Below are 15,553 nucleotides of genomic sequence, written 5' to 3'. Positions count from 1 at the left end.
AGCAAGCATTTGGTGCGACAGTGGCGAGGAAAAACTTCCTTTTTACAGGCAGAAGATTCTGGCAGACCCTGACTCTTGGTGGGTGGCCATCTGCCGCTGCTGGGTGGGACACAGATACAGATATACAGAAATCTCATTCATAATAATCATAGCAGTTGGTATGATGAACAGTGACAATTAAAAATTTTGCAAACACGTGACCACCACCATGTGACGACACCATGATGGACAGCAAAATCACCAGCAATAACAAGCTAAACAGTGTAGTAGACGAGCGGAAAAGTTTTATAGTTTCAATCAGTTTGAAATACATAACACTAAATAAACTGTTTTTATGGCTTTATGGCTTCTTCTATTGAACAACAAGTTGTCATGCCGTTATCGGTCGAGGTAGGGCATCTGGTAGTATGCCAAAGAGCAGTATTTGGAGAAGTTGGAGATAGCAGGATTGGATACCGACCCTTAATTCTTCCTCCCTCCATTTTCACAACAGAACAGAAAGGCAATACATACACATGCTTGTGTTGGTGAGGATTACTCTGTAGATTGTGAATGTGAGAACACAAACAAGAACGTTTGATAAACGTACGCGTTTAGCTTGCCGTCCTTCTACAGCTTAGTTCTTCTGCCGTCCGTCACAGCGTTCATAATTTGTGCGAGTGGAGCATGACGTCACGTGCAAAGGGGGGGAATTGTTGGGTCTTTGTAAATTATAGAGCATGATCTAGACCAGGGGTGGCCAACCAGTTAGGTATAAAGAGCCACAAAATAAAACGCACCATAGCAAAAAGCCACGCAACACATGCACGTCCACACTACAACAGCAACAGTGTTTTCCAGATCTAATGACAGTCATAATACATAGCAGTTTTCATAGTTTTTTTTCTCACTTAGATTGACTCAGTGGGAAACCTGACAGTCTTTGTTATCCACAGTCCTTTTCAGGTCTTGCTTGAACTCGGTTGTGGCCACTCGAAGCAACTCTCTCACTCATTTGTCACTAAAGGGGCTTTCAAACAATCGGATTCTGCAGTGAAAGGGTTAACGAGGAAGGTGATCTGTGGCCGCTGTTTTTCCTCAGGTTGCAGAATCTGTCCTCAAAACGCATTATTTTCCATTTTAAAATAATTGGCAAATGTATTGGCAGTATTGGCAGATGCATTCAAATGTGTTTTTTTACTTATCTGAAATACTGTATGTTTCAGAAAAGAAAACAATCAGCCAATGACACAGCCCCCAGCCACACAGTAAGAGCCTCACAGGAGCAGGTAAAGAGCCGCATACGGCTCAAGAGCCACAGGTTCGCCACCCCTGATCTAGACCTACTCTATCTGTAAAGTGTCCTGAGATAACTTCTGTTATGATTTGAGACTATAAATAAAATTGAATTGAATTATTTTTAGCTACAGGTGTAACTAATAAAGTGGCTACTGAGTCTATATGCAAGTGAAGGCAATGACATTTCCACCAACTGAGGAACGGCTGCGGATCTGCTCTGGAACGGCGACGGAGTCAATAGGTTTCCATTAAAGTCAATGTGTGTATTTTCACTGACTGCGGAACGGCTGTGGAACGGCTGCGCTCCGACTCCGTCCCAGCTCCGACGATCCGCAGCCCTCCGGAGCAGATGCAGAGCTTCTATTTTTGACGGATGCCGGAGAGCTCCGCAGCAATTCAGCACAGGGCAGATTGTGCGGTACAGGAAGTCGAGCACAGAAACAAAATAAAACATCCGGTTAATTTTCAAAATAAAATACACCATGCTCACGGCAGATATGAGAACCTGTCATCCGCGGATCATATTTCCCTGCACTACACCTTGAAAACGTCATAATGGGCGGGGACAGGCCTGAAACAAACTGTTGTTGGTTTTGTGGTTCTACTACATCCTGTTATATTGCACAATCATAGGCTACGTGAATTCGCGAGATCTCGTGGGTCCTAGTGACTTCAGCTGTCAGTCATGGCCGCAGCTGTTCCGCAACAAATACAGACTTGGGTGGGTATTGAAGGACGGCGGAGCACGGAGCCGACACGCAGCGGAGCCGATCCGCATCCAGCATTTGGTGGAAATTGGGGGCATCAGCTCTGCTGCACAGGGGAAGTTCCAATGATGCGTTAGCATCCCCTAGTGGTTAACATGTGTAAGTAAAAAAAAAAAAAAAAAGACTTTCCAGTGTCATCTATCTACCATGTTGACATTGTTTACATTGCTTATTGACTTCCAAAACAAATAGATACAAGAACAATTTCATATACTATACATATTGACATGGTTTTTCTGATAATGAGTAACACTGACTGTGTGCAGTAAAAGAAGAAGAGATTGGATCACCTTAAAAATTACAGCCCACTTCATGGAGGTAAATTATATGGTTAGACAAGAATTCAAGACTGATGTAGTGATTAGTAATAGATATGTTGTTGCTGTGTAAATACTTTCTCCTAATAGGTTTAGCTTAAAAAAAGCATTAGGCTATATTGTAAAGATGAAATATAAAATAGGTATGAGCTTGACTACTGATTTTTTTTGTTTGGTTATTTCTTGTTTGTTGACTGTTGTATTAGTTTTTGGTTCATCTTTTTTTTTTAGATTATTTTGTTCTTGTTTTTGTCCAAAAGGGTTGATTTGACACTGTGGAGTCTTTCCGCTTCCTGGGAACTATCATCTCCCAAGATCTCGAGTGGGAGCTGAACATCAACTCCCTCATCAAGAAAGCACAACAGAGGATGTGCTTCCTGGGGCAGCTGAAGAAATTCAAAGACAACGGTGCAGTTCTACACAGCCATCATTGAGTCCATCCTCACATCCTCCATCACCATCTGGTATGCTGCTATCACTGCCAAGGACAAGGGTAGACTGCAGCGTGTCATTCGGTCAGCAGAGAAGGTGATTGGCTGCAATCTGCCGTCGCTCCAGGACCTATACGCCACCAGGACTGCTGGAAAGATCGTGGCTGATCCCTCCCACCCCGGCCACAAACTCTTTGAGTCACTCCCCTCTGGCAGGAGGCTGAGGTCCATCAGGGCCAAATCCTCACGCCACAAGGACAGTTTTTTCCCCTCCGTCACTAGTCTTATCAACAAGGCCCGGAACCCACCCTGACTCTCTCCACACTCCACCTCTGACTCTACATGCCACTATACTTACTCTGCTGTACTGCTCTTTCTAGTTTCATTTTTAATACATACTGTGTATATATATTTTTACTTATATTGTTTATATTCTAATACTTGATTTTCTTAACCTTCCTATATTTAGAGAATGTATGACATGCACCTACAACACTAAAACAAATTCCTTGTATGTGTAAAAAACTTACTTGGCAATAAAGCTTTTTCTGATTCTGATTCTAATGTATAAAAAAAATAAAGAGGGGTAGGACCATAGCAGTTCTCAACTTTTCCCTATCCCTTTTGAATGTGAGCAATATTATTTGAGTTGCTTATTTGTTGCTTATATGTTGCTAAGGATCCAGTTTTTTTATTGCTTATAGTTTTACTTTGTGTTTGTATTTTTAACATGTTCAATACATTGACTAAATAAAAAAAGAAAGTATAATAAGAAAATGATGGCTTTTATTGAGTTCTTTCTTTATAGCCATTGTAAAAGTAGCAGAAAAGGTCCGAGGTGATTTAGGATGACTTGGCAGTGGCTGTGTTGCACATTTTGAACTGTTTGGGCTGTTTTCCAGACTGGCAGTGCGAATAGAAAGAGCACTATGAGACGCCTGGTGTAGTGTTTGGAGGTGGTGAGGCTGCAGTCCTGTGGAGGTGGTGGTGTGTGTGTGTGTGTGTGTGTGTGTGTGTGTGGGGGGGGGGTTCTCTCCTTTGCATTGGGCGTGGTCCTTCTCCTGCCTCCAGCCTGGATCAGGACCAAGGCCAGCGACAGCTCTGCGCAGCACAACACCACAGACATGACTTTTAACCAACAGAGACTGATTATATGGCGATAGCTCACTCTGGTTTTTCACTCTGGCTGTATACATCTGATTGGGATATAATGTTAACAATCATACAGAAAATCAACTTCTATCCAACCTTTGTTTGTCTGGGGAATCAGCTTTACACACATTTTAAGGGAACGTGCACATAGGGCCTATAGTTCAAGTGATCTAAGTTATATGGGGAAAGCAAAGTAAATATACAAGCTGTTGGAGATTGTATTGACTTATAATAAGCCACTACAGTCATTATGTGTGGAAAAATAACCTAATATGGTTCTCATTTATAGGCTATAATTACATGTTTTTTTATTGTGATGCAATATGACCGTGACCGACAGTGGTCACGGTTGCAACTTACAAATGACCAATCCATCACTGATGTTTCCAAGTGACAGGGCTGCAGATGAGACTGCGATGATGTGAGAGTGCAAGAACCAGGCCACTATAATGAGTCTCATCCCGTATTCCGATATTGCGGAGGACGGGACGATAAGGGCGGCTGGATGCAGACTGCAGCACCAAAAAACACACCCTGGCGCACAGCTCTATGCATCGATCCCATTTGCCATTCTGCTGGCACAGCAAAGAAAAACTGCAATGACAGTGGACAGTATAGACTAAGGTAACACGAGACAGTCCAGTGGGATAATACATGTACACGAAAAAATGAGATTACGCGTGACTTAAATATGATGTGATTGCATTTGCATGTCATCAACAACTTAATGATAGTGTAGTGTAGTGCAATAAGCTCTCGGGTCAAACAATAAAGCCCCCTATACAAAACGTGATCTTCATTTAGAGTTGTTGACGCCTGAGCAGAAAAGAGGAGCTGCATGAGTGACTTCGTGTCTCCCCAGAGGGTGGAAGCTTTCTGCAAAAGCTTGCAGGTTTCCCCTCAACTTCTGTCGTCCCTGCGTCAAATGACGCGCCGGCGCCTTCACTATAAAAGCACCTGTCCGGGCCAGACATCACTCGCATCTCACTTTTTCTCTGTCTCGCTCACACACTCATACTCACACACTCCTAAAACTCCACACACACTCTCTCTCTCCCGTACAGAACAGTCGGACCGGGCACCGCCAAGGCAAAGGAAACATGAGTTACTCCAGCGACATTTACAGCAGCAGCTCCTATAGGAAGATCTTCGGAGATGCCCCCCGGTCCGGCCGAGTGGGTCTGGGCAGCAGCAGCAGCCCGTCCCGCCTGCACTCTGCCTCTGCGGGATACCGCAGCAGCAGCCACCGCAACTACGGCTCCCCCTCCGTGATGTCCTCCACCAGCTACCGCAGGACAGCGGCTCCCGGCCGCGTCTTCTCCTCCATGCCGGACTCCGCGATGGACCTGACCCAGTCCACCGCGGTCACCAACGAGCTCAAGATCATCCGTACCAACGAGAAGGAGCAGCTGCAGGGCCTCAACGACCGCTTCGTGTCCTTCATCGAGAAGGTGCACAACCTGGAGCAGCAGAACAAAGTGCTGGAGGCGGAGGTGAGCATGCTGAGGCAGCGCCACAACGAGCCCTCGCGCCTCCACGAGCTCTACGAGCAGGAGATCCGCGAGCTGCGGGCGCGCGTGGAGGAACTCACGCACGAGAGGAGCCAGATGCACGTGGACTGCGTTCAGATGAACGACACGCTGGAGCGCGTGCGGGAGAAGCTGGAGGAGGAGACCAAGCTGCGCGAGGAGGCCGAGAACACCTTGAAGGGCTACCGAAAAGACGTGGACGACGCCACGCTGTCGCGCCTGGAGCTGGAGAAGAAAGTGGAGTCGCTGCTGGACGAGATCGCCTTCCTCAGGAAAGTTCATGAGGAGGAGCTGCAGGAGCTGCAGGCGTCTCTTCAGGCCACTCAGGTAACCCACACACCCCACTGGGGTCTGAGGTCCATGCACTGACACTTTTTTTTTTTTTTAATGATTATCAATCACTAGTTTTCAGTGTCACACTGCCACAAACACTGTAATACTCCTCAATCCTCATGGCTTTCAGTTGTTCAATGTCACATCCATACATGTTTTACCATAAGCCAACATATCACTATAATATTGCTAAAGGAACTGAGGCTTGTGGACTGACTTTACGTGACCGTATCAAACTTCATGGGAGGTTATTAGGATACCTATATACCGCAAAACGTATCATAGAATCACCAGTTAAAATATTGATTTGTTAGAAATTAGTCTACATATACACCGGTAATAGGCTATAGTCAAATACGCAGACCCACAGCTACAACTGTTTATGTAAGCTATATATTTCCCACAGTTGCCTAGGAATTGAATAACCTGCTACTACAGTATTAGAATGCTGAAGTATAAGAGCAGTCATGAACCGGTTTTTTTTCCTGTAATCATATGCACAACATTCTGTGTCCTCCTCAAACTGAACATTGCGCACTGGATAATTTATGGCACTGCAGTTCCGTTTCAGCACCACGCGCTGTCCCTCCCTCCTCCCTCCCCCCTCCCCCCTCCTCCTCCTCCTCTCGTGGGTCTCGAGCGTCCTGCAGCGTCCCGCGCGCTCCGGCACGCCCCCGTGCAAACTTTAAGATGTTTGGTGCTGAAGACTATAGTGTCTCTTTCGCAAGTAGGTAACGTTACCGGTCGTACAAAGTATGTCGCAGAACTATATTCTCTGTGGGGATATTTTGTGAATATCATGTTATAGGGGGTACCACTTCAAATATAAATACACTTAGTGCAACGAGGTCATTATGAACTTTGAGTACGCTGTTAGCTAGCGAATATTTTGCCCGCTAAATATTCGCTAGCTAGCGAATATTTCGGGGATAATGGCGACGTTTGATTAAAGGGGGCGAGGGGGGCAGAGGGGAGAGGGAGGGAGGGAGGGAGAAAAATGCGGAGAAATAGCGCATAATCCAGGGGTGTGGCCGTCCCAAAGGGGTAGCAGAAAAGATAACCCCTGTGAGAGACACTAGCGGTTGTATTTTGTGTACATTTCAAGCTAAACTGCTTTTAACAGCAGCACAACAGTGAAAATACTGTCACGATTTGACAAAAAAAGTTTTGGTATGTCTTGCCCTGTATGCACGTAGAAGTTGGAGTTGCTTTCATGAACAAACCCATCACTGTAGATTCGTGTGTATTCGCGTATATATAGATTAAAGCTCCTTTTATGTATGGGACAGTATTAGAGCTCATTATGTTGCAGGTTGAGAAAACGAAAAAGAAGAAAAGCATAGACAGAACTGAATGAGGGCAGCAGCAGCAAACTCTCACTGCAACTTTGAGCAGAAAAATCTATCCAGTGAATGTGCAGTAGTATTAAGTCCTGCAGTGGAGTGATGGTTGCTGGGTAGATTTCTCCAGGGTATTATTGCCATGTAAGCTATTGACAGCACAGCTTTCTCCAGCAGAGAAGCCCCGAGTCAGCAGTCCTGTAGCAGCGCATCAACCCACTGCTCACCTTATACATATACTGTATGTAGGCTGAATGTCATTACAAGAAATGCAGTCTAACTATATTACAGAAAAATAGTTTGTAATAGCATTTATCTGAAGGCAGTTTATACATTACATTGTTTTATACAGTAAGAAGTTTATTTCTAAGTTTGCATTGTATAAAAAGCGCCTTAAGAAATATTACAGAGATTCTGACATCATTGTTTTTATCAGGCTGGTCAGTTCATTAGCTACAAGTAGTCCAGTGTGGCTGGAAAGCTTTTTTTGTCATCCATGGTGAAATTTAGCAAACCAGTGTGTTACAGTAACTAAAAAATGACTCCTGTTCAAGGAACAGACACAAATAAAGTCAACTGGCAAATATGGTTTATCATGATAAAAACGTAACATAATACCTAAACAGAATTTGAACAATTATAGCATTTTCTAAATGTATACTCACATACATATTGTGTGTATGCCTTAAAAATACAAGGATTATTGATACAGTAACTAAAGTGGTACTGCATTCATTTACAGATGGAACTCCGACATTTAAACCTACTAATAATGAGCACTCGTATAATAAAACACCTTTCTGTTTTCCCCCCTCTCCTACATCCAGGTGTCAGTGGAGATGGACATGAGCAAACCGGACCTGACTAACGCCCTGAAGGACATCCGGGCTCAGTATGAGAACCTGTCATCCAGGAACCAGGCCCAGGCAGAAGACTGGTACCGCTCCAAGTTTGCTAGCGTGACTGAAGCGGCTGCCCGCAACCAGGACGCCATCAAGCACTCAAAGGAGGAGCTGAGCGAGTACCGCAGGCAGGTGCAGTCCCGCACCCTGGAGATCGAGTCCCTCAGGGGCCACAACGAGGCCCTGGAGAGGCAGATTGCCGAGATGGAAGATCGCCATAGCAATGAAATTGGAGAGATGCAGGTACCTTGATGACACACAGAATAGTGAGATGTTTCACTGTGTTTTATGACTTGATTAACCTTTATTTCAGCAGGGTAAGGGAGACCTTCTCTGGGGGGACCTGGCCAAGATGGTAGCATAAAACAGACAAAAATCAGGCAACAGATAGATCAATAGAAAAAACTGCTAATACCAGTAATAGCAATGCGCTTCATAAGACTAAAAGTAGGCTAGTAACAGAGACAATTAACAATGGGGACACTTACCACATCATTTACAATAGTCTTAAATTCATATCAGACTCATCAATTTTAGTCTCAAGGCACATATAATTACACAACTGTCTTTTATAAATCACTTTAATATTAAAAATGAACGCACTCCTTGTTAAGTGTGACAAGACAAAAGTGAAAATCCTACTTAGATGTTTATCAGCACATTTTCAATCTATCTTTATTCACAAGAGCATGAATTGTTTCATAATATGACTTTGTGTATGTGTGTGTGTGTGTGTGTGTGTGTGTGTGTAGGATACCATTCAGGAACTGGAGGCTGCTCTGCGCAGCACCAAAGGAGAAATGTCCCGTCACCTGCATGAATACCAGGACCTGCTGAACGTCAAGATGGCGCTGGACATTGAGATCGCTGCCTACAGGTTAGCTACATCACAAACTTGTTAGCTTTTACCATTGTGCAATACATGCCCTCAAAGCTTGCTTATTTTAAATATGTATTATGTAGAAAAACAATAGTTATTATTGTGTTTTGCATTTTTCTTTTCTCGCCTTCATATTTTTCGAAGTTCAAGTAGATACATGCAAAATGTTCACTTCTTTGGCTTCCAGAAACCTGACAGGTCAACAAGGCAGGGCAGTCAACTTGTTAGATTTTCAGCTGATATTATCTTTAGTGTGTCGCTCACACACACTTACACAGTGTCTTACAAAATACAGTCAATAATACAAAAAGTTTCACTTCCACTCCAACATTTATTTTAAGAATTAAACTCTTGCAGCGTCTGGCCTCGTTTTTTAAGATGCATGTGTATAACTGCAATGTCCCCGGTTTGAATCTGACCATTGTTGCGTGCCATACCCCTCTCTCTTTAACCACAATTCCTGCTTAATTCTACACAGTAAACTTGCCCGCATTAACAGTAGTATCTTTCATGCAAATAGATCAGTTGTTCTCCCGCTGTAATAAGATAGATGAATGGAAGTGATACAAAGTGAAAGCTTACAATAATCTAACTCAGCAAACATAATGTTTTAGGAAAAAAATACCAAAACAGACAGCAGAGGTGTTGCCACTGATACTCCAGTGACATTAGATCCCTCAGGAGAGATACACTGAGATAATTATAGCAACGAAACCAGACCAGACATGACGTCATCTCTCTCTCTCTCTCTCTCTCTCTCTCTCTGTCTCTCTGTCTCTGTCTCTGTCTGTCTGTGCAGGAAGCTGCTGGAAGGCGAGGAGTGCCGCCTCAGCTCCGTCGGCGGAGCCATGGTCCAGTCCGGCTACCAGGGCTTCTCCTACATGTCGGCCCGCAGCTACACCCTCGGAGCCTACAGGAAGGCCGAAGCCAAGCCAGAGGAGGTGGAAGAGGAGGAGGCCGCAGAGGAGGAGGAGGACGCGGAGGGAGAGGAGGAGGGAGAGGAGGGAGAAGAGGGAGAGGAGGGACAGGAGGGAGAGGAGGGAGATGACCAGGAGGAGGGAGAGGGAGAGGGAGAGGGAGAGGGAGAGGGAGAGGGAGAGGGAGAGGGAGAGGGAGAGGAGGATGAAGAGGAGGAGAAGCAGAAAGAGAAGGAGAAGGAGAAGAAGAAGGAGAGCCCCACCGGCAAGACCAGCAAGAGCTAAACTGCTTGTTCCGACATCATCATCTTCAATATCATTATCAATAACACATTCCTCATCCCACCAATCACGTCTATGGATCCGGTCATTGGTCACATCATCTCCGTCACACACAAATGCCTCACACCTACTGTCTCTGTCCGCGCTGTAATGCAGAAGTGATTAGTTCAAACTTTAGTAGATGGAGAAGGAGCTTTAGAAGGAAATAGATGTATTACACTGGCAGAAGAGTTTAAGTCATTCACATACTCTGCAGAGGTCGTCATGGTTTTACATCACGCAAGCGCAAGAGGGACGTGCAGAAAGCTAGCATGATGCCACAAAGTCATTTAAGTTTAAAACGGGATGATTTTTTCCCTCACATGAGCAACAGTGAATGTGCCATTGATGATCAATACTTACAGTGACACCGATCAAAACCTTGAAAGTAACCATTGTATCAGCACACAGACCTTAAGATAAACGCACAGAGTCCAACTTTTACGGTGCTATTTGATTTTTACATATAAAAGTTGGGGAGTACTGTAGGTTAAAGATTGTATCATAGACCAGAAGCTCTACCAGCTCATTCCTGATTGCACACAAGATTAAGAGGAAAAACTGCTTCTATTTAAACTGTAAGTCCAACCGCACACTCCCCACGACCGGTGAACGATTTTCACTCCCGTCTTTCTTCCACACCTTTCCATGACTCTCTAGTTCTGCATCTCATCCCACCACGACAAACGGAAATGTACCACTAACCATTTAAGCCATTTTTCATTCTCTTTAGTACACTGCAGTGTCACAGCACGTCAATAATGGCAACTTGGAGCTCAGAAAAACTGTATATAGAAATGTGTTGGGGTATGCTGCTATTTCCAGTAGCTGGAAAGGAGTGCTGCAGCTTCTCCATGAGGAAGTGCATCTTTGGGAATGAAAAATGTAGAGTTTAAATTGCCGCTATATATATATATATATATATTTTTGAATCTTTGATTGATTCATTTGTCAATACATGTATCAGCCATTTCACCAGTCAGTCAGTTTGACATTAAGTCTTCTTCCTTAATTTCTTTCCCAACATTTTGCATAGTACGTCAGAGAAAACCAACCCGTTTACTTTCTCCTCATACAAGTGTAGTGGTGCTTTTGTTTAATTTAGCTGGATGAAGGAAAGAAGGAAGCGGGTAATGGCTGTCAGTGTCAGGCAGCTGATGATGACACCGACAGCCCTCATCTCCGACTGATAGTGGCAGGTGTGGCAGATGCCACAGGGGTCTTGGCTATATGGTATAGATAAGGGCTATTTCATCATGAACCCATTCTATCACTTTGTTCTGAACTGTTTTATTTCACTGATGTTCATCACTTCATCCTCTGGGATTTTCTTTTTTGACAAATGAATCAACCAACGGGCATGAATGCATGGCCTGACTCTTCGAGCTTGAATATCTGCTGGATGGGATAGATTTTTGCTTGTTGTGTGTTCAATTAAAAAAAACTTGCCTTAACCATGACTGAAAGTTAAAAGAAAACATGTTTTCACATCCATCTCACTTGTTTCTGGCGAGGCTGAGGAGTACTGACACGTTCCCGACCTGCTGTACAACTGTGACTTTACATGCTGCTATCTCATGCAGTGATATTCCTCTCAAAGCCAAATAAAGACATTTATTAACCAAACATTCACTTCATCTCTGTGTCTTTAATGTCGTATTAGGACCGAAATTTGTAAAGGAAATTATATATAATTTTCTTCCACTACTAGAATGTAGCCTACATAATATTTAAAAAAAAACACACAAGAGAGACATAGATTTTTGAAATTTTGAAATTCTCACAAATTTTTTATTTGACAAATGTTAATATGTAATGATATGCATTTAATAAGAAATAGCATGACACTGAAAAACAATTAGATGCGAATGACATTTTACAAAATGGAGTTAATAATTTGAGTGTTGAGCAAGTGTTAAGTCAAAATTAATAAAATAAAGGGTAAAGTATGTAGTAGTGGAATCTATTTGTATGCAGTGTTGTACACATTAAGCAGTTGAAAAGGTTGCTAAAAGTGATGAAATATAATGTTGGTCTTTACATAAAAAGGTGACTGTCATGATGATTAAGCACCCAGAAAATGAAAGCCTGCATTTATGCTTGATGTGGCATTCCCCGTCATATTTATATATGGTTGTACCTGCAATGGCATTAAGCAGCTGGAGTCTTTCCCAGCATGCCTTTGGGTGAAAGGCAGTTGACTGCAAGGTCATTATTACCACGGACAAACACATTTTTTTTTACATTCTGGAAATCTAAGCTTCCAGTTCAGCTGTTTTCCATTTCAACAGGAACCTGAGCTTATTTCAGCATGTGCATTTGTACTGACATGTCAGCTGCTTTCATCACTTCAACTGATAAGTTAACTGTTTTCATTGTTTCATAGTTGACACTTAAGTGCACTCGCTTCTAGGACTTGACTTGAACTGACATGTAAATTCCAATACCAGTAATAGCAATGCGCTTCATAAGACTAAAAGTAGGCTAGTAACAGAGACAATTAACAATGGGGACACTTACCACATCATTTACAATAGTCTTAAATTCATATCAGACTCATCCATTTAAGTCTCAAGGCACATATAATTACACCACTGTCTTTTATAAATCACTTTAATATTAAAAATGAACGCACTCCTTGTTAAGTGTGACAAGACAAAAGTGAAAATCCTACTTAGATGTTTATCAGCACATTTTCAATCTATCTCTATTCACAAGAGCATGGCTTTGTTTTGTGTTGGTAAGTCTGAAACTGTTGAATGGAATTTAGCCATTTTTATTTATTTTTTTATTTGCACCTTTGCTTTTCCTGCTGCATGATGTCAAAATGGCTTATGTGGAATTGATACATCAGTAGGCACGTAGGTCTGGATCAGTTATGCTTTGTTCAAAGGCACCTTGACAGTATTTCATATTGGAAGAGGTGTCTACTTATTTACTTTAATAACTCACACAGAAGTAATACAAACTGCCTTCAGCCTTCAAGCTTCAGGCTGTAGTCGACAGCTTTTCGTTAATGGGCGGGGCTGCATAATGTCTGCTGGGTGTTGCTAACTGCTCATCTCAGCTTCTGCCTGCCTGCACCCAGAGGTGAAAGATGGGGTCGGCTAAGATGGATGGCAGTTGCCAACGCTGGCCCACCAGCACAGCTGTCACCAGCAAGAACTTCATCACAGCCTGAGACTGTTGGTTTCCCTGCTCACACACAGTGTGTGTGTGTGTGTGTGTGTGTGTGTGTGTGTAGGAGGGAGAATCAGCTCAGTGGCAAAAACATCAAATCAATAAAACTGCCAGAAAAGCAGGGGGAAAGTAGCAAGGACAAATGTTTTTAACTAGAGTATTAGATGAAAAGGAACAATCCAAGAAAATGCAATTTGATACAACACAGTAAAGGAAATGCTTATCTGGAGGGGCTTGGGGCAATCAATAAGAAGTTAGATGTTATTTAAGACAGATCACCATAATACTGCACAGAGATAGGGATATGGATTTGCACTGTGTGTAAGTGATACTTTATTGATCCTGCAAAGGGAAATATTGAGTCTACCTGCACATTTGCATCTTTTAGTATATTTCTATCTAAAGATCATGGTGCCAGATCTACACCACTCTCATATCTGTCTGTGTTATTATAACCATCTCGCAGGTTACAACAAAGTCAGGTCAATACAGTCATCCATATGAGGGAGTGTGACGGAATTCTGAACAAAATCTGGCATTGTTGTCGGACTTTGGCACAAGCAGAGATAGTGACGCCCAGCTAGAACACGATGGCTCTGCAATACCATTATCCAGGATACACTTGACCCCTGCATCAAGAAATTTGTGTTTCTCTAGATGGACACGATAAAACTTCTGCTTAATAGGGTTAGAATCTCCCACATCTATATTGTGCTCAATCAAATATGTGCGAGTGTATCACCAAAAGACATGGATATTAATAAACTCAGCTAGTTGATTGAGCTTAACAGCCTCCCAGTGGTTAAGTGGTCTGAATTTGTAAACCGGCCATAAAGTACATCTTCGTCAGGGACTGACAAGTCCTCCTCCCCTTACCCTGCTACAGCAGGAGGAGACACAAACACTGACAAACAAGCAGGATGGGCGGATAACAACTGTTCTTCCTGATCGGCTGACTGATGTGCACATGTGTAATAAGGCTTCAATACATTAACGTGACAGAGCTGAGTAGAGGACCTACGATTGGGAGTAGGAATCACGTAATTCTGATCTGACACTGTCTTTGCAACTGAATGTGGACCAGGAAACTTTGCCTGAAATGAAGAGGTCACGATGGGCAACAGAGCAAGCACCTGATCTCCTGGAAGAAAAACAAGAATCTCAACCCGGCAATCATAACGTTTTTTTTCATCTTGCCCTGTGCAGACGCCAATTTGCTCCTAGGCACCTATTGGATATCATAAAGCATATACCTAAAGCCACTGACATACTCAGCAAGGTTTTGTAGTGGTTTTGTCTCTTTTTAATTGTCCTGCAAAAATGCCAAGGGACACCCACCGTGTGGCCAAACACAAGATCGTTGGGACTAAACCCTGTGCTGTCCTAGGCCACCTCCCTAGTAGCCAGCAACAGCCAGGGTAAACCCTCTTTCCAATCCCACTCAATTTCGATACAATACACACACAACATTGACTTGCGTCTGATGGAAAGGCTCTAAGGTGCCCTGGCTCTGCGCGTGGTAAGCGGATGCCTGGTTGTGCTAAATGTGTAGTTGCTTTAAAATCTGTGCAAACAAATGGGATGAGAAGTTTGACCCATGATCAGACTGGATGACTCTGGGAACACCAAAGAAGGAAAATGACAAAGCATGCACCACAGGTGGCCCCAGAGCCTGTAGCCTTGCTTCTGTGTACTGTGTGTGTTTGTTTGTTTGGCCGGGTGGAGCCAAGGTGCTAACGAAGTGACTGGGAACACCTGGCCAGTGTTCACAAGCTACTTCACCCCGCCTGCCCAGAGGCCTGTGTGTCTGTCACCCCACCCTTCACCAACCGGAGTTTGCTTTGGTTGCATTGCTTCTTTTGTTAACATTGACAACATGCACCTCACATTGTTGATTGCACTCAAACAACCTCATACACCACTGATCCTGACTTCCACACCACATTGTCCCATTGTTTGCATTTTAGTTAATAAATGTCACTTTGTTAACACTAAGTTTGTCATGCAACTTCCTTGTTGTGGCCTGCGAGCCGGTCATAACATACTGGGGGCTCTTCCGTGATTGAGATTGGTTTCATGACCGACTCGCAGGCCACAACACGGGAGGGAGATGCCACCAAACTGAGTGTTACCAAACAGGTGCCAGGTGTTTCCAGTTACCTCGTTAGCACCTTGGCTCCACCCTAAAAAACACACACTAACACAC

At 43.5% G+C, this 15,553-nt stretch overlaps 1 protein-coding gene across 1 annotated transcript; it reads left to right on the top strand.

Moving 5' to 3' along the window:
• The first annotated feature begins 4,918 nt into the window (after positions 1-4,918).
• Positions 4,919-11,793, top strand: zgc:65851 (uncharacterized protein LOC321113 homolog). The gene is made up of 4 exons (XM_031300594.2): positions 4,919-5,801; positions 7,975-8,292; positions 8,802-8,926; positions 9,729-11,793. The coding sequence occupies exons 1-4, from the start codon at positions 5,046-5,048 to the stop codon at positions 10,129-10,131; spliced, it is 1,602 nt and encodes a 533-aa protein (XP_031156454.1). The 5' UTR covers positions 4,919-5,045; the 3' UTR covers positions 10,132-11,793.
• The last annotated feature ends 3,760 nt before the right edge of the window (positions 11,794-15,553 follow it).

The sequence above is a fragment of the Sander lucioperca genome, chromosome 2, assembly GCF_008315115.2.
Source record: "Sander lucioperca isolate FBNREF2018 chromosome 2, SLUC_FBN_1.2, whole genome shotgun sequence".
NCBI lineage: Eukaryota > Metazoa > Chordata > Actinopteri > Perciformes > Percidae > Sander > Sander lucioperca.
Note: the sequence above shows the minus strand (reverse complement) of the source record. Positions and strands in the feature narration are given on the sequence as shown.